This window comes from Heterocephalus glaber, unplaced genomic scaffold (genome assembly GCF_053883595.1).
Source record: "Heterocephalus glaber isolate CG9 unplaced genomic scaffold, H.glaber_assembly_v1.0 deba00000942, whole genome shotgun sequence".
NCBI lineage: Eukaryota > Metazoa > Chordata > Mammalia > Rodentia > Bathyergidae > Heterocephalus > Heterocephalus glaber.
In genome coordinates, this window is record NW_028258174.1 from 1,231,502 (window position 1) to 1,250,430 (window position 18,929).

At 38.3% G+C, this 18,929-nt stretch overlaps 2 protein-coding genes across 10 annotated transcripts in view; one reads left to right on the top strand and one right to left on the bottom strand.

Annotated features, from left to right (window-relative positions):
• The window catches only part of Rtn4ip1 (reticulon 4 interacting protein 1), a 40,501-nt gene extending 25,392 nt beyond the window's left edge, over nt 1-15,109 (bottom strand). Inside the window, exons 1-4 of one of the 4 annotated variants that reach the window (XR_205694.4) lie at nt 14,385-15,091; nt 9,085-9,236; nt 7,988-8,056; nt 6,813-6,937 (exon numbers count right to left, since the gene is read on the bottom strand). Coding sequence is in view for 3 of the 4 variants with exons in the window: in XM_004855437.4 (XP_004855494.1) it covers nt 6,813-6,937; nt 7,988-8,056; nt 9,085-9,236; nt 14,385-14,658 (620 nt within the window). In the remaining variant the exon portion in view is untranslated. Of the gene's footprint in view, nt 1-6,812; nt 6,938-7,987; nt 8,057-9,084; nt 9,237-14,384 lie in introns of all 4 variants that reach the window. The other 3 variants (XM_087208697.1, XM_087208696.1, XM_004855437.4) reach the window with 3 other exon arrangements.
• A 25-nt stretch (nt 15,110-15,134) lies between these two features.
• Nucleotides 15,135-18,929, top strand: part of Qrsl1 (glutaminyl-tRNA amidotransferase subunit QRSL1) — a 35,679-nt gene continuing 31,884 nt past the window's right edge. For 4 of the 6 annotated variants that reach the window (XR_015450327.1, XR_015450326.1, XM_004855439.4 and 1 more), the window contains exon 1: nt 15,135-15,313. Coding sequence is in view for 2 of the 6 variants with exons in the window: in XM_004855439.4 (XP_004855496.1) it covers nt 15,290-15,313 (24 nt within the window). In the remaining 4 variants the exon portion in view is untranslated. Of the gene's footprint in view, nt 15,314-18,807; nt 18,921-18,929 lie in introns of all 6 variants that reach the window. The other 2 variants (XM_021236884.2, XM_087208693.1) reach the window with 2 other exon arrangements.

Consider the following 18,929-nt stretch of genomic DNA (forward strand, 5'->3'; position numbering starts at 1 on the left):
CTTTAGCTAACCCATAATGGAGTAAGAACTTCACACATAGGATAAGAATGCTTCTCTTATCTGAGATGTATTCACAGTTTCAACCAAAGGTACTGGAATGCCTCTTCCCAAATGGATAGGCAGTAGGAACCATCTCAAATCACTATTTCCTTCAATCTTGCACAGAAGCAGAGGGAAGGAATGCTTATGACAGGTGACAATAAAATGACCAGGAAGGATTTACCACGCAGCCAATGAAGTTGAAGCTTTGGACCCCTCACTTATACACAGCTCCAGCAATGTATTTGCATGAACGCATTTTTATAAAATTTACAAAAGTAAGATATGTCTGTCTGGTGTGGTAGGAGACAACTGTAATCCCAGCACTCGGGAAGCTGAGGCAGGAGGATTGCTGAGAGCTTGAGACCAGCTTGGATTATATAGAAAGTTCAAGACCGGTCTGAACTACATAGTGAGACCCCATCTCAAAAACAAAACAAAACAATAACAACAAAAGAAAGATATGCCCATCACAATCAGGTAAGATTGCTTTTTCCATTCCTATACTTGCTCCCAACACACTTCTTTGTAATAGCTTTCTGTTGTTGTGACAAAATATTTGAGAAAATCAGTTTAAAAGACAAAAGATTTCTTTTGGCTCACAGTTTGAGAGGTTTCAGTCCATGATCACTTGGCTCTGTTGTTTCTAGGCCTTTGATGAGACAGACCGTCATAGTAGGGAGCACATGGAGGAACAAAGCTATTCACCTCATGGTGGCCAGGAAGGAGAGAAAAAGGGGCTGGGGACAAAATATACCCTTCAAAGGCACATTTCCAGTCATCTACTTCCTCTAACTAGGTTTCATTCCTAAGATTTCCACTGCCACCCTAGAACCCATTAACTATGAACCCACCAATGGATTGACCTATTCATGACATCAGTCCTCATGATTCAATCAACTTCTAGTGGTCCCACCTTGGAATACTTCAGCACTGGGGATCAAGCCTTCAAAACACAAGCTTTGGGGGGACATTCCATAGCTAAACTATAAACACCCTCTTGTCAGGTACTAGATTTGGCTAAAGGGAAGTTGTTTTAGAGGTACTGTAGTCTCCTATCTATGGTTTTGTTTTTTGCAGTTTCAGTTACTTATAGTCAATAGTGACCCAAAAATGTCACAAACAAAATTATAGAAATAAATAATTTATAAGTTTTAACTATTGCAGTAGATTATTATATAATTGTTCTATTTTATTAGTTATTATTAATTGCTTACTGTGCTTATTTTATAAATTAAATGTTATCATAGTTATGTATGGATAGGAAAAACCACAGAATGTATGAGGCTTGATATTATCTGTTTCAGGCATCCATGGGGGGGGTGGGTCTCAGAAACATATACCACATGGAAAAGGGGGACTGTGGTACATTTGCTGTGGATTTGTGAGTAATTTTTGAGGCACTTCTTCATACAGTTTAGTTATTGCTAGCTGTTCTGGTCTAAGAATGCCTTCCAAGAATATTCCCATCTCTCACTAAGTCAACTCAGCTAAAATACCATCATGATATTTTATTAAGACTGAGTATGACTACATCCAGTACTGGATTATGTGAGTAGCAAAGAACAAACAAGGTTAAATTAACAAGGTTTCGTATGTACAGAGCAAAAAGCTAGTCTGTGGAAAATTCTTCCAATCAAAACATGTAAAAACTTCAAATATACCACTATAGGGAACATGTTAACAACAAACTAGTTAATAAGACTTGTTAATTAAAATCCAATAGTATTTGAGACTTATTCACTGAACAAGAAAACTTGAAATGCCTTGAAATCTTAGTTCATTGATAAAAGAAACTTGAAAGGCATTGTTCAAAAGTTGACAACAATCCTAAGTTTTATATGATATGAGCGGTAGAAAGGGAGGAAACTGGGTTTAGGAATAACAAGTTTTGGCTCAAGGTAAATCACAATTAACTGACATTAGGATGATAGCTGGGGTGATACTTGGTTAAGTTTCATTTTCTATAAATTGAGTTTGAAATACAAAGGAAACATCTAATTGGAACTCAGTACAGAGGTTAGACTTAGAACTTAAAGGGCTAGAAGACAAAGTCTTTTTTAAAATGACAAATGGTCAAAAGGCAAGAAGAAAAGTAAAGGAGTTTGGTGTCCCTAAAACAGTCCCAGATACTTCAGAGAGATCACACCAGAAAAAGAATTTAGAAGTATCACTGGGTTTGGCAACCTACCTCTGACTTCATGAGGGTACCTATAAAACTAAAATTTCCAGGAGTGGGGTTTCTACTCTTCTGTTAACTGAACCTGTCCCCTACCCAAAATGACTTGGCCAGGTACAGATGAAAAGCCAAAGCCCACAGGGGTGGTGGAGCAAAGTGGGAAGAAATTACGTGGGTGGGGAGGTAAAGGACAGGCAGTAGAAGACATATGAAAGAAGAAAGCTCATAGGATTGCCAAATGGCCATTTTAATTTTAATATAAACATATTGAGAGGAGGATTGGTGTTTTTAAGTTTGAGCCTGTTTATTAACAGAATTAATCAGACACCTAATTTACACTTACATGACAAACTTTCACTGTCAGAGACTAATCTCAAAAAAGAAACTGAAAATTATTGCTAAATTCACTGTATTGAGTTTCCAGCATACAGAATTTAAAAGTGAAATTTATTTTGTGGAAGAGGAATGATTCAATTTCTAACACTTTCTAATACTTCTGTCAAACAGAGTGAAGTACAATTTTCCCAGCAAGAGATGAATTTCAGGCAGAGCATGAAATATTCAAGGGCACAGAAGATACCACCATTAAATAAAGCCTTCAGATTATACCACATTCACAAAGTATCAGTTGTGACAACTTTTAAAAATATTTCTATTCATCTTTAGAGCCCTAAATTACCTACAAATAAATCAACGAAACTACAGATAGGTTGATAACAAGGGAATAAGTCAATCTGATATTTTTAGTGATACCAAAATACAGAAAAAATTGACATTATATGACATCAGCATTAAATTCCTCTTGGTTCACCAATGCTCAGTTGTTACAGAAATATAATTAGATAACTAAGAAAGAACAGGTGGGTAAACACCACTGGACTCTTAGAAAGCAGTGTCTTAATTTCAGGAAGTTGCTAGTTACAAAAAATCCTATAAAGGGCCGGGGATTTAGCTCAGTGGAGCCACACCTGCCTTGCAAATGCAAGGTCCTGAGTTTGATCCCCAGTACCACAAAAAAAAAAAAAAAAAAATCTTATAAAAATCTTTCAAGATGTTGATAGTGAATTTTTTTCATTTTTTTTTAAATTTGTGGCAGTATTGGAGATTGAACCCAGGGGCACTCTGCCACTGACTCATCTCCAACTCTTTTTATTTTTATTTTTATTTTGAGAAAAGGTCTCACTAAATTGCCTTGGCTGCCCTTGAACTTGTGATTCTGCTGCCTCAGTCTCCCAAGTAGCTGAGATTATAGGTGTACATCATTATGCTCATCTTATTATTACCAGTTTTTGCTTTTAATTCCTTAAATGGTTTAAAAAACAGACTGTAAATACTTGATAACAAATATTGGCCTGTTTTGTACAAACTAAAGTATGCCTTTATGCTAATATTGTAGGTAACAGAAAAAGAATAATTACTGCTTAGAGAAGCTAAAACAGGTTCCACCAATCACAATGAATAGAATGAAAAAAAAATTCACTTAGGGTACTCGAACCTCTGAGTTTAAGTATAATAAAATGCTGCTATATAATTTCTTCATTAGAACTACTTTTGGGCTGGGGATGTAGCTCAGTGGTAGAGCACTTCCCTAACATGTGCCAAGCACTGCAAAAAAACCCCAAAAAACAGATTTTTATAGTTCTTTAAGGTGCTCATCTCTCTTGTAATTCTCACTAATAAGCAAAGAAGTGGGCCATTATTATAGTCCATGAGTAGCAACTTCAGTAAACTGACATTTCCGGGAGTGACAACTGTTAAGTGCTATCATCCAAATGTCTGAATCTGCCCAAAATTCAGGTGTTGAAATCATAACCCCCAGGTAATGGTATGGTAGTGATTAGGTCATGCAGGTAGAACCCTCATGAATGGGGTCAATGCTCTTAAAAGCAACCCAAAAAATATCTGGCCCCTTCCAGCATGAGAGGGAAAACATGAACACACTGTCTAGGAACAAGAAATCTGCCCTCATCAGACATGGAATCTACCATTATCTTGATCTTGGACTTTCCAGCATCCAGAACTGTGAGAAAGCCATCAGTTTATGGTATTTTGTTACAGCAGCCTGAAGAGACAGACAGCAGGGTCTCTCTATCACTCACAACATATGCATCCCACAGGTCACTACACATATGAGAATACAAAAGAAGTTCACAATGTAAATTATTAAGTTGCTTTACAATGAATTTTACTTTAGGTTAACTAATGTGGCTAAATCAATAAACAGATCTAACTCTGTATAATACAGGACAATGGTCTCAAAAGGTATAAAATTATCTACTTCTCAATGTTCTCCTCACTATCTATACCAGTGATGGTAAACCTTTTAGAATTTTCAATGATACAAACAGCCCACTGCGACACATGTGCCACAGGTTTGCCATCACTAATCTATAGTGTCCTACACTCAGTGACTCAGAGGACACTCCAAAGAGACCACACATTGTATATGATCACCTGCCTAGCTGCTGGCAGAGAGTAGGATACAGGGCTCCAATTTCCCAGTTCAGGCCAGTATTGTCTAAATAGACCATAACAGCATACCAAAGAATTATCCACAAAGCCTACAATAAGCCAGGAGTTCATACCTCCATCCAAGGACAGCCAGTCAGATTTTTGTCTTAAATTGCTTTCTACAATATATTAAAAGTATTCCTCGAGGGCCTTAAAACAAAGGAATGCAAGTTCTCTTACCATAGTATGCATACAGTCATGCAGGCATACAAAGCCTAATGCTTTTAAGGGAGAAACAGAACAAAACAAAGCATCAATTTCATTGCAAACCCTACAACAACAATAAAGGTCTAAAAAATCTGGAGTGAGATTTTTGCAAGGTTGTTAAGATAGACCGTTAGAAAAATCTGTGGTCAAATACATTTAATGTAAACAGTTTGACTAAAATGGCAACTTCAAAAGATAGGCCAGAAAAGCTTTAAAAATAAACAAGGTTGACCTTTAGAGGAAAGATTTGCTTTGAATTTTATGATAAATGATAGCACCTCATTAGATGAACAGTCTTCACAATGCTTTCAGAATAGTTTAAACTTTCATTAAATTTAGCACTTTATCACTCAGTACATTAAATGTAAAGTGCACTCAGTACTTTAAATGTAAAGTGTACTATTTCATAATAGGAATATACAATGACGTAGACGTTATTTTACCTGCAAAACTCCTTAATAAAAAAGAACTATATTGCTTTAATTTATTATAATTTTATCTACAGCTCTCTCCTCCCTTACATTAATGGTTCTCAGTACAGTTTTCTCAACAAAAAAAACAAGATCAGTTTTTTCTATGGTACCAACTTTTTAAAGCAAATATTATAATCTCCTTGCTAATAGCCACCATTTTCTGAATGCCTATGTGCCACAACCTGTGCCACCAGTTTTATATGTTATTAATCTTCAAAACAAACTCATAGAAAAAAAAATCAATTGAGTAAGTCATTGAGGTAGAAAGCAGGAGAATCTGGACAGGACCTCAAATACAATAGTCCCCCTATCCACAGGGAGTATGTTGTAAAACCTCAGCAGACACCTGAAACCACAGATGGCAATGACCCGTTTTCACTCTGTTTTTTTCCCCATACCTATGATAGTTTAATTTGTAAACTAGACAGAGTAAGAAATTAACAAAAACATAATTAATTAGGAACACATAACAACAGGTCATAAAACTTATGTCAACATAGGGGCTCTCCCTCTCATTCTCAGTTCCTCTGAAACATCTTACTGTGCTACCTTCACCCTTTCAGACCATAGTGGATGGACCACAGGTTACCTGAAAGTGATGAAGGTGAACCTGCAGATGAGAGAATGACTATACATCTGAGACATTTATAGGCACTGCATTGGTACCAACTTAAACAAGCATACATTCAAGTCTTCGGAGCATCAGAATGGGCCTAAAGCATCATGAATATTCAATAGCGGTTTGCAGCCCCTTCATATTTGCTTTTCATAGAAATACTCAAAAGAAAGCTGGGTGTGGTGGCACACGCCTGTAATCCCAGCACTTGGGAGGCTGAGGTAGGAGGATTGACTCGAGTTCGAGGCCAACTTGGACTACACAGTTGGTTCAAAGCCAGCCTGAACTACATGGTGAAACCCTGTCTCAAAAACTCGAAAGAAAGAAAGAAAAGAAAGAAAAGAAAAGAAAAGAAAAGAAAAGAAAGAAAGAAAGAAAGAGAGAGAGAGAGAGAGGGAAAGGAAAGGAAAGGAAACAAACAAATGTGAGAGCAGCTCCTGGAAAGTGTATGAATAAAACACCTTCACCTTGATGTCATTCTTAAAGTGTGTGGGATGACTTGTAACCTTTTTAGGAATATGATAAAAGCTATGGACCTTCATCTCAGGGATGTTCCCACTCAAAATTTTACATTATTTTAGAAGGTTTGGACTCCTAAAGCCCATCTACACATTTCAGTTCAAAAGAGTATAATCAACACAAATAGAGTTCTTTGGAACTTGTTCCAAATGTCAGCAGAACTTCGATCATGTATATAATACTAATTTCAATGCTTCTGATAAATCTACTGCTAAGAACTAACCAAAGGAAAGAAGGGATGGTTAGATGCTGCCATTAATAGACTTACCGTTTTCCTGTGCAGTTCTTGTTATTCAGGCCACCAACCTTGTTTATGGCAGACCAGGCTGTGAGAGCCACATATGGCAAAGAAGCAGCTTGAATATGAGTGAGTGATTTGGGCTTGTGAGAGACCTGTATTTGAAGACAACAGTCACAAATAAACAGGCCTATGAGCATAAGTAAGCACATCTACCTTCTTAGCAATCCTAGTATTTTCAGAGATAAATCTATAAAAATCTTCCAGGGTCAGTGTTTACTAGACACCCTATTCCAAGATTATCCCTAAGGAATATTCTCCAAGTAGCTCTCTCCAAGTAGCACCTCACAAAGGCTCAGTAATGTTTTGCATGATACATTATTCAATTTAGCTATTTCATCATTAATAAAAAGCCCACATGCAATATTCTCATTAGTTGTAAGTATATCTAAAAATAAAACCATTAAACCTTAAATCCTCAAACACATTCTAATTTGTTTTGGGGAACAACTACTTCCTTTGCCCTCCTTTTCTACGAAGTAATTTTTCTAGGTTTTCTCCAATCTTAGTGATACCCCTCCCTTCCTCTTTCCTGCTTCCCTTTCTTAACCAATTTCCCCAATGTTAACCTCTCCCTTTCTATTCAAAATGTATACTTAATTACACTGCCTCTTTTTTTGGGTTGAGACAAGGTCTTGCTGTGTATGTAGTTCAGGCTGGCCTTGAACTCACAATGTAGCCCAGACTGGCCTGGACCTCACATTGATCCTCCTGTCTCAGCCTCCCGAGTCCTGGGATTACAGGCACGCGCTACCACACCAGCTACACTGTTGTCTTTAAAGTTGTTCAAAACAGCTTGACACTTCCATGTCTCTGCTTATGATTAATCCATATTCTCCACTGGATAAATCTGTTTTCAAGCTGTTTACACTTGGTAGAAGAACCAAAAAAAAAAACACACAGCAGAGTTCTAGATCTCATTCCAAATCTCTGTTCCACGAGACAAAGACGACTGCTCTGGTGGGCAGTGCTGTTGAAGTGATACCAAATGCCTTTTTTCATCTTTCAAAAATTCCCAGTCTTTATTTTAGCTTTTTAAAAACTGCCTATAAAACATGAACCTCATCTGAAAAACAAACAATGATGTCAGAGACATCTGTCCGCCTCTATGTCCCCATGGTCCTTCAGCAGAGATGATGAGTTACCTCATTCCCGCTGACCACAACGAATTCCGAGAAAGTGCCTTGTTTCCAAGGAGGAACTGCAGCCCAGACCTGAAACCATACAGACACACAATTTCTTGACAGACAGGGATTTTCTGACCCCAGCAAATATGAAGATGTTCCCTAACACAAATCCACTCTCTGATACACCAACAAAGAGTCATTTTCACATGATATAAATTTCTTAGTATGAGTCAGGACGTATCAAGCCAAACCACAATGGAAGCAGATGCCAGTACAGCCCGCTGGATTGACTCATTACTTAAAGACTGGGGGCTGGGCATTTAGCTCAGTGATTCTGCCGCCTGCCTCGCAAGCACAAGGTCCCAAGTTCGATCCCTGGTACCTAAAAAAAAAAAAAAAAGACTGTAGTCTCTGGTGTTTGAAGCCTGGCTCTACCACTTATTCGCTGTAGGACCTTTTTTTATAGCTTGGCTTCCTCATCTGTAAACTGGGCCTGACTATACCCATCTCATAGAGATTAGTTATTTTGTAAGAAAAGCAATCAGAACATTAATGGCTGTAATTATGAGCTCACTACAATCTCCTGGCACAAGTGTTCAAAGTGACAAATGACAGAAGATTACACCAAACTTTAGCTAGTTTAAAACAATCTAATCCATAAGGTAGAAATTGTCATTTAAAGGCTCTTTCAAGAAAAATCAAATAGTTTGAAAGGTCAATATAGTCCAAGTTTGTGGATTTTTTATGGTTTTGTTTTTGTAGTACTAGGGATTAAACCCAGGAAGCAGCAAGTTACATCCCCAGCCCTTTCTATGTTTTCATTTTGAGACAGTGTCTTGTTTAGTTGCCAAGGCTGGCCTTTTAAACTTGTGATCCTCCTACATCAGCATTCCAAGTAGCTAGGATTATAGGCATGAACCACCATACCTGGCAAAGTTATTTTTTAATTATTTGAAAAAAAAGGTAACAGAATCAAGAGCATGAAGGTTCCAGCCAAAGGTCAGTACATTTATGGAAAAGATGACAAATGGTCAATATAAAATATACTTCCAAAAGAACCATATTTGTACATTTAGAAATGGAATAAAGAATTAAAAACAAAAGTATTAGCTCACCTCATCTCCAGGCTTGAAATACTTCACATCAAGCCCACACTCCATCACCACACCGGAGACATCCCGACCTAGCGTCAGAGGAAATTCTGCCCCTTTGGTTTTCACATGTAAAGGATCACGCTTCATATTTAAAGCTGTTGCTCCATAACCACCTACAAAATACAATTCATCAAAACACAATTTATCTTATTCTAAAAGTAAGAACAGAATGGTTTAAAAATTATAGGACTACAAACCAGGTATAATGTTAGAATCTTAAAATATAGGTTACAAAATAATTACCTTAGTAATTTTTTACCATCACACAGGAGAACAAAAAAATGAGTGTTGTTCCAAAGAAAATGACTTGGAAAGTCACAGACACTCATTTATACCAACAACACCACTGCTCAAAATCTCTCTGAAACTCAGCTTTTGAAACTGTCCTCAGACCTTTCAGTATTTCACAGATTTTGCTCTTTTAAGATGGCATCATTAATAATTTATTCATTTATGAACTTTTTAAACAACAAAGGCATTTGGTGCCAAGTCTGGTGAAGAAGACAAACATTAAACCTGTTAATAAACAAAATGTGGGTATAAAGTACTTGATCCTGACACTGGTCATTGAAAAATAGTCCCCACCTCCTAAAACAAAATCTTTCTAGAAAAATGATTTTAGAGTAAGTACAGAGATTCCTGAGTGCATAAAATACACTGGAATGCATCTATTCTGATACAGTAAATCAGGTCACTTGCTCTATTATACATAGCTTTTTAAAGAATATTTACATAACTATCAGCTAAATCTAAAAACATTCTTATAATAAGTGGGTTTTTGTTCAAGTAAATTGGCTAGTCTACTACAATAATCCAAAGTAGCTTATCACACAGATTCAATATATAAAATGACTTTTCTAAAACATGAAAGAATCTGTTTTTCTCTCTTCTGCCTGACATGTTTCTGAGACCAGTCCTTCCACATGAGGCTCTCCAGAAGCAGCCTGCCTACCTCTCCAGGGTCATATACCTCCCTTGATTCCACAATGGATGCCCAGAATCGCTATGAGGTCTTCCCTCAGTCCTCGCCCACTCCTGGGAGGCAATGTGACCCTAGCTCTGGAGGATGAGGAACACCCTAGGAGCAGCCGCTGTGGTGTGGTGTGCTTGAGAGACAATGGGAAGGAATCAGACTAAGGGCCAGCTCTTTCAGATATTTCTGTTATTAAGGAAAGCAAGAAAATGGAGTGATAGGAGGGGGCAAATAAAATGAAAAGAGGATTTTTCAGTGGCTTTTTTTCCAAGAGGGAAAAACAATAGCAACTTTGTATGTCAATGGTAATAATCCAGTAAAAAGGAAAAGAACTGATAATGCAGGAGAGAACTGCTGCAGCATTACCCCAAGTAGGTGAGAAGGGATGGGGGAAAAACACAAATTGGGGGTTGGGCTTAGATAGGAGCAATGAGAGCTAATCCATACTGCAGGAGGGAAGGTGGAGACAGGGAGAGACACTCACAGGTGGGCAGTTTTCAGAAGATGTTTTTCCAATGAAAAATCAAGACACATGGGAGAAAGTATTTGAAAGTGGGAGCAGTTCCAGAAAATCTAAGCTGATGGTCGTTATGCCAACATCACACACTGCCATCTGGCTAGTTAGGACCGTACTTTCTAGGGGAAAAAAAAAGTTCATTATGTGATACAAAAATTGCATGCTCACTTTTCCTGTCTTATATTTCTTTTCCAGTGATAAAATATAAACAATTACTCACAAACTTTTATGTGGTTCAAGCAACAGAGGTGGACATTTAGCCATGGCAAAATTTAGCTGCGAAAAGGTTTCAGTCTTCTCTAAGGTAAGGGCTGGCTGCTCAAGGTTGTTTTTAAAGTTTTCTCAGTAACCCTAATATGCTAATGCATCAACTATATATCCCTGGCAGACAATGGTAACTAACTTAACCCCAAACCCAGAATACAGCTAGCTGGCAGTTAGTAACTGAGAACCTGCTTGGTAGCACAAATGAATGGGACCCTTAAGAGTTTCATCCCAGAGGCCTGATTTGTTCAGAGTTGAGCTGATCTGGTAAATCCTAAATCTGTCATCGGTTTCAAAGACTTTAATCCCATCCAAAGAAACCAAGTTTGTTGGCTGTATTATTTTTCTATTTTTAAAATTATTCATTGCTTTAACCATTTCTATGATTTATTATCTTATGTCTAACAATAGTGACCATCCTCAGAAAAATAGCAAGCTTTCATCCTTCAAAACAGACATGTCTCTTATTTTCTTGTCAAGGGAAATAACTGCTTCTGTAAGTTTACAATCTTCTATTCCTTATTTTATTTCCCCAAATTATCATTTCGCATATATTCTGCAACAACAATAACACTTTCTCAAAAAGAATTCATGGGCACGAGGATAACTTGCAAATAATATTACCCAGCCAAGTCGTAAAACACTAAGATGTCTCAAGAATACTATACAGAAGCAAAATATGTTATAGTATTATATTATTAAACAGCAGCTAAGAAAAGTCCAGATGCAGTCGCCCCACTGAAATATAAAGGCATACCACACAGACTGTACATGTGGATCTTATAAAATGAAATTACCTGCAAGCTCGATGTAAAAGGAAGACTAAAAAATAAAGCAGAACAGTATGACCAACTAATAGAAGCAATTATTACTCCAAAACAAAAATACAGGGCTGGGGATGCAGTTCAGGGATAAAGTGACTGTCAGGATGCACAAGGCCCTGGGACTGCCACCCAGCACTGCAAAAACAAAAAATTCAAAAGCAGACTTAATGAGACAATCATAGTAAAGTCATTTCAATTCATTTTTAATAGAGCATTCTAACCACAAACACATTAAGACTCCAAAATCTAGCTGGGCGTGGTGGTGCACACCTGTAATTTTAGCACTTGGAGGCTGAGGCAGGAGATCATCAAGAGGTCAAGGCCAGCCTGGACTACACAGTGAATTGAAGACCAACTTGGACTACATAGCCAGACCTGGTCTCAAAAAAAAAAAAAAAAAAAAATACTCCAAGGGCTGGGGATCCGGGATTTAGCTCAGTGGTGCCATGCCTGCCTCACAAGAGCAAGGTCCCCAGTTTGATCCCCGGCACAAATAAAAAACAAAACAGAAAAACAACTCCAAAATCTTTTTCCAAACCTCTTTCCTCAAAGAAATGTGTAATAGTTATTCCATCATATTATCTGGATAGGCACTGTCCAGTAGAAATATAATGCAAGCTACAACACATAATTTTCTAGAAAAGGTAAAAAGAAATAAGCTAAGTTAATTTTTAGGAATATTTTATTCAAGATTCAAAGTATTGTCAGGTTAACATGTAATTAATATAGAATTCTCATTGGCTTTTTTGGAGTCCTGGGGATCAAGACCAGGGCCTAATAATGCACAGTAGGGAAGCACTCTGCCACTGAGCCATACATACCCCTAGTCCTGATATGAAGTTCTGAACAGACTTTACTCTTTTTATCTTACTAAGTCTTTGGAATGTAGTATTTTACAATGATCGCCCTCTCAGTTAGGACTAGCCACATTCACCGCTCATGGCCACGTGTGGCTAGCTAGGGGCTACTATACTCAACAGCACAGGTCTAGTCACAAAGTACAGCATCATTCAAAACTGGAGTAAACGACCCAATGAATCTGACTTTATTTCCCTAATCCAGAACTTTCCCTCCATGTGTGGTATGTCCCAGTCTTCTCAAGGAGTCTAGTCAGTTTTTCCTTTGCAACAATCTTTTAGTGGGGCTGGCTTTTCTTCAATTACTTCAAATAACATACTAGAACAGATGGAATATAGAAGTATATATGAAAACCCAGCTGTCTTGTTAAACCAGACTGCAGAGACACACAAAAGTGTGAAACAATGCTAGTCATACTAAATTTTTCTTTTGCTTATTTTTGAAGTTATTTTTCACTGTAACTTTCTGAAGGCAGATCCATGCTCTCGTAGCTACTTCCGGTTTCAGCCCTTCATGGCTGTAACTGTCCTTTTTATGTCATTTTATACTTTCGTAATATAAAATTATAATGCTACTGTATATTTAAATAAATAATTTATACATACTTTAACATTACTCTAATTTCAAATATTGATAGGTACAGCTCATATGAAAATCCAGTCATTTTTAAGTCTTGACCAAAAAATTTGAAAATTGCTAGTAACTTAATACTACTTCTGGAAAACAAGGAAAATAAACCAAAGTCTTAACATTTTCATAATCTTCTAAATTCCACAAAATGGCCAAGATTTTATCATTAATCTTAATTTTGTAGTTGGATACACACAAAGAAATTCATCATACATCAGTCATATGAGAATTGTTACCAAGGCAATCTGTTCAATGTAACTATAGTTCTACACACAAACCCTGAAAATCAATAACCAAGGGCTAAATTAAACTGGATATGGCAGCTTACTTAAAACACTAAGGTAAACTACTTTGTGATTAACACTGAGGTTTATCATGCTAAAAGAAGACATAAATGAGTTCCCATAAACAAGACTGACAATGCTTTGTTAGTACTTTCCAAACTTAAATTCAAATATCAATCTTTTCACCAATATAATAAGTACAATTATTGTACAGTATATATTTGAGGAACAAACTGCTCTCCAAGCTTTGTCAGTAACCCCAGCAGGAATTAAGATGATCAACATTATCCCAATGTGTAAAGGAGCATAATGAGAAAGAGTATTTTAAGGGCAGAATGCAATAACAAATGAGCAAAGTGTTGTGCCCATACCCTAGAGTCCTGCTGCTTTGTATTCTGGACCAATAAAAAAAGTTGTTAGTGATGACAGAGCAAAAAGGATGGGAATTACTGCAAAAATGCAAATTCTAGACTGATGTGAAAATATACCACTGTGCTGGGCCTCAGATTACTACAAAGTTCTGAGGAGCACACCAAGTTACCTGTTAGACACAACTATTAGGTCCCAACTTACATTTTACGAAAGCATAGAAAGAAATATTCGGTAAAAGATTAAAGTATATAATGGCTATTGGAATTTCAAAATTCTTAGATAACATTTGCAGGGGCCAGGGATTTAGCTCAGTGGTTCCGTCGCCTGCCTCACAAGCGCAAGGTCCCGAGTTTGATCCCTGGCACCAAAAACAACAAAACAAAAAAACCCCAGATAACATTTACAGAGGTATTATCAAAAACCTGAATGATTTCATTGTGTTAACCAAAGTGTAGTCAGACATTTGACCTTAAAAAAAAAGCAACTAAGCACTAATGAAAGATTTTTCAAAGGTAACAAAAAATGTCTTGAAAACTTACTTCTGATATTAACATCTATAGGATTTATGCTCGCAGCATGGACTTTTATAATAACTTCATTTGGATAATGTATGATAGGTAGCATCATGTTCTTTGTGAATCGAAGGACTTCATTCTTCCCATATCTATCTATCACCCAAGCAGGCATGACAGTGCGCCTTGGAGAAGTAGTACTAATCTTCCTAACTGAAGGCTTCTGTACAACTTTGCTTCGCCAGAAACAAGCCGCAGTACATGCATTTCTTCTAAGTACACAAGTCTTCAAAACTTCCATTGTGAAAAATGACCGAATAGCGCTCTTCTAAGTGCAATAAAATGCACTTAGATGTATCAAATGCTCACCCCTGAACGCGATCAAATTCTGTTAAGCACACTAGCCAATTTCAAAACTGAGCATTCAAAAGTGAAGTTAACCTAATGGAGCAACTGAAAATTATGGAATTGTTATTCCGTTCTTCGCATCAAAAATTTACATTTAGTAAGTATTTTGTCCAATCTCCTCCCTGCCTTACCCCCACTTCCCCCTTTAAAATATAAAAGGGAAATGCAGCTATACAACCCCCACTCCCTACCCCAATCCCTGTCCAGGGAGCTCTTAGCAGGACAATAGACCTGGCTTCCGAGCCCGAGGCCACGCAAAATCCAGCGCTTCCGAATTCCCGGTGCGACCCTAGTCCGGAGTCTCCTTGCTAGCCTGTTCTCCTTCTCCACTGAGGGTTTGCGGCACCAATCAATCGAGTGTAAAGATCTTGTCCTCGGGCTGCAGTTCGACCAATCCAAGGGCTCGGTGTTGAAGGGTCCAGTGACAATCAAAGATGGCTGCGCCCAGTAGTACCAGCGGTCGCTGTTGACCTTTTTCCTCCTTGCCACCTGGTGCCTGGGGTAGCAGTCTGAACCTGAGAGCCATGTTGGGCCGGACCCTTCGAGAAGTGAGTGGAACTAGCCTGATAGGGGGATTGGGGAGAGCGGAAGGATTCGCGGACTCCGTGCACGGAAGTTTGCGAGATTAACCGCGCACCTTGGTCTGCCTAGCCGCCTTCTTTCCTGGGACGGGATGGGAATCTAACTCTTTTGGTTTCTAGACTGTAATCTCCATACCCACTCCGGAGTGAGGATCTTAGCAGGGGAGATCTCTGCACTGCGGACCTGTGAGGTTGAAGTGCACATCCATCCGCCTTCTCCGTAGTAGAGTTTTGCTCGGGCTTGGGTCGAGATCCTGAAGGTTACCATAGAAGGGGAATTTACCTGGTTCACCTGAGACTCTTGTCCCAGCTGATGCAGTTTTCGCTGATGGACGCGGTGAATTAGTCGCAAAATTCAAACAAATACTTGTTGGCATTTCTAAAAAAAATTAAAAAAAATTTTAACGCTTCAGCTATCACCAAGATGCCTACAATTCCCCTACCTCTGTCTCCATTTCTTGGACATCATATAACACTAAGGCTATATTTGTGAGTGCCTTCTGGACATTTCTTTTGAAGGTCCTGTAAGCACCCCATCTGGCCAAAGTTGAATTTAGCATTTTAAGAACGATCCTACTTCTCAACATTCATCTTCAAAACAAACCTCCAATCTTTCTGAATTTGAATACTTTTTTTTTTTTTGGTACCGGGTATCGAACTCCAGGCTTTGCACCTGCGAGGCAGGCATGATACCACTGAGCTAAATCCCCAGTCCTTATTACAGACTTCTTTATACCACAGATATAATCCTAGTGGACTTGCGATTCTTTTTCATCTTTCATATCCAGTAAAGCACCAGGCTCTGTTTATTCCTTAAATTTGGCTAGAATTTGTTCTCACTTTATTCCTGCTATTATGGTTTAAATTTGGGTCTTTTTGCTTTGCACGCAGCTTGCTCAACCTTTATAACTGTCTGCAAGCCCATTCCTATTAGAATCACCTTAGGCACTTGTTTAAACTACAGCTCTTTCACCCTCAAGACTTAATCAGACAGATCTGTGCAGTAAGGCCAAGGATACATGGTTTAATGGGGTCTGCAGGTGCTTTCTAGTGCTAGGTAGGGGTTGAGAACCTGTTCTGCCTTCTATCTTCCTTTGTATTTCCACCTGGGAAGTCTCTTTTTTATTTCTCAGCTGCTGCCTTTCAGAAAGCTACAAATTATGAGACCTTTTAAATCCACTGGCTTTAGATAACAAATATTTCTTCTCCAAAATATATTGTTTTTACTATCTTAAATTGCACCTGGCTTTAGTACTGTTAGTGATGAATCAAATTTGTTCTTTAAAAAAGGCCCAGGGCCGGGGATTTAGCTCAGTGGTTTCGATGCCTGCTGCGCAAGCGCAAGAACCAGAGTTCGATCCCCGGTACCAAGAAAAGAAAAAAAAAAAAGTGCAAAACTTACTTTAAAATAAACTATAATGTATAAAAAATATTTCCCTTTTCTGCCTTTCCCCCATTGAGCACCTTCTTTTTAATGCTACCCCTTTCTGATGTTAAGTGAACCATTGTTAAAAACAACTTCTGCCTCCTGGGGAAGAAAAGAACCATTCAGGGGACCTGACCCAAGGAAAAACTGAGAGCTTGTTTGGCATGATTGCCTTCACTTAATCAATCCTTTAACCAATATTTATTAATGCCTAATATGTGCAAAAAATTATTGTGGTGGTTAAATCCTCAGCCCAACAGGTATTTTGTGTTCACTCTGTATTTTTTCCACATCACTGTACTGATGCCCCCAATTCTACCAATTATAAATTATATATTAATTCAGTACACACTCTTTTAAAAATAGGTACAGAGGGCCAGGGATTTAGCTCAGTGGTTCTACCAGCTACCTCACAAGCGCAAGATTCCGAGTTCAATCCCCGTTACCAAAAATAATAAAATAGGTACAAATCGTGAAGGGTTGAGATAATCGAAGAGAAGGAAATTAGGGAAAGGGGCTGGAAACTGAACATCTAAGCCAATTTAGGGGGGCCATAAATAGAAACTCAGGACAACAGAGGAGCACTAGGTAGAAGCATTAAAAGGAGGTAAAATGCCAAATTTTCAGGAAGTATCTCAGTTACTTTCTCATAACCAGGACAAAATACCGGACATCCACAAGTTAAAGGGGGAAAAGCTTATTTTAGCTCAATTTGTAGAGGTTTTAGTCGATAGTCTGCTGGCTCCAAGGCAGGGTGGCATGGCAGCGGAGAAACAGTTCATGGCATGCAGAAAGGAGGCAGCAAGCAGGAATCTCCATTTCCCTTTATATTCTGTTCAGGATACAAGCCTATTGGTTGGTGCCACCCACACCCATTATCCACACCCAGAATTATGGGAAATCAGTATCAAACCCATAATCTAGTATTGCACACCCATGATCCAGCCACTTCTCAAAAGTCCCACCAATGAACACTTAAGGCTTTAAAGGGACATCTAGATACACTGTGTTTCCCCGAAAATAACCTTACTGGAAAATAAACTTCAGCTGTAATTAATAGCTGATCATTACCATGGTGATCCTTGGTGTCATGCAGAAGATTATACGGAACCTCACTGTTCTCTTGCATGTTGGCTGCTCTCCTGGCAAAAACACAAGGATAGGCTGATCAGGGTTGGTGTTTTTGATCTCCAGTTAGGTCTTATTTTGGGGAAACATGCTGAGCCACAACTGGAAGGGATAGGAGTCTAATTTTTACCTTTCTCTCTTGTAGCATGATTCCAGTGTTTCTAGGATGATATTAATTTGAAAGTTTAATAATATATTCAGTTGGCTTTATAAGAAGTTTTAATGATTATTTTATAGAGAAATAGATTCCAAATTATAAACAACTCATTCAGTTAACATTCATTGATTTGTTTTTTTGTTTGTTTGTTTTTTTGAGACAGGGTCTTGCTATGTAGTTCAGGCTGGCCTTGAACTCACTATGTAGCCCAGACTGGCCTTGAACTTGTAGCAATCCTCCCACCTCAGCCTCAAGAATGCTGGGAACACAGACGTGCATCACCACACTTGGCAGCTAACATCCATTGAACAACTCTGTATTGTAGGCTCTGAGGATTAGCACTGAAGACATGCTCCTGCTCTTATTTTTTGGTTTGTTTTTGGTAGGAAAGCAGGCATTAGACAAGCTAAAGGAGGAACAAAGATAAATGGTATAATTTCAGGTAGCATAAGTACCATGAAGAAAAATTAAGCAGGCTATAGAATAGTGTTCCAGGCAGAAGGAACAGTAACAAAGACCAAGAAGCACTAGCCAGCTTGACATGTTTAAGGACTGCACCAAGCCTAGCATGCGGGGAGAGAAGTGAAAGAGGAGGGCAGTGGAAGATTAGAGAAAGGCGGGTATCAGATCCTGGAGAACCTCTGAGACCACTGCAGGGTTGGAGATTTTATCTCAAGTGTAATAGGAAGCCTCTCAAAAGTTTTGAGTCTTTGGGCATATTCCAATTTAAAATTGTTAACATTCTTTCAGGTGACTTTTAAGGAACAAGATCTGTAGGGAAGCAAAAGTGAGGAAGCCGGAAGACTTGTTAGACAGCTGCTGCATTCACAAGAGATAGCGTGGACAGGGTGGCAGCAGCAGAGGTAATGTGA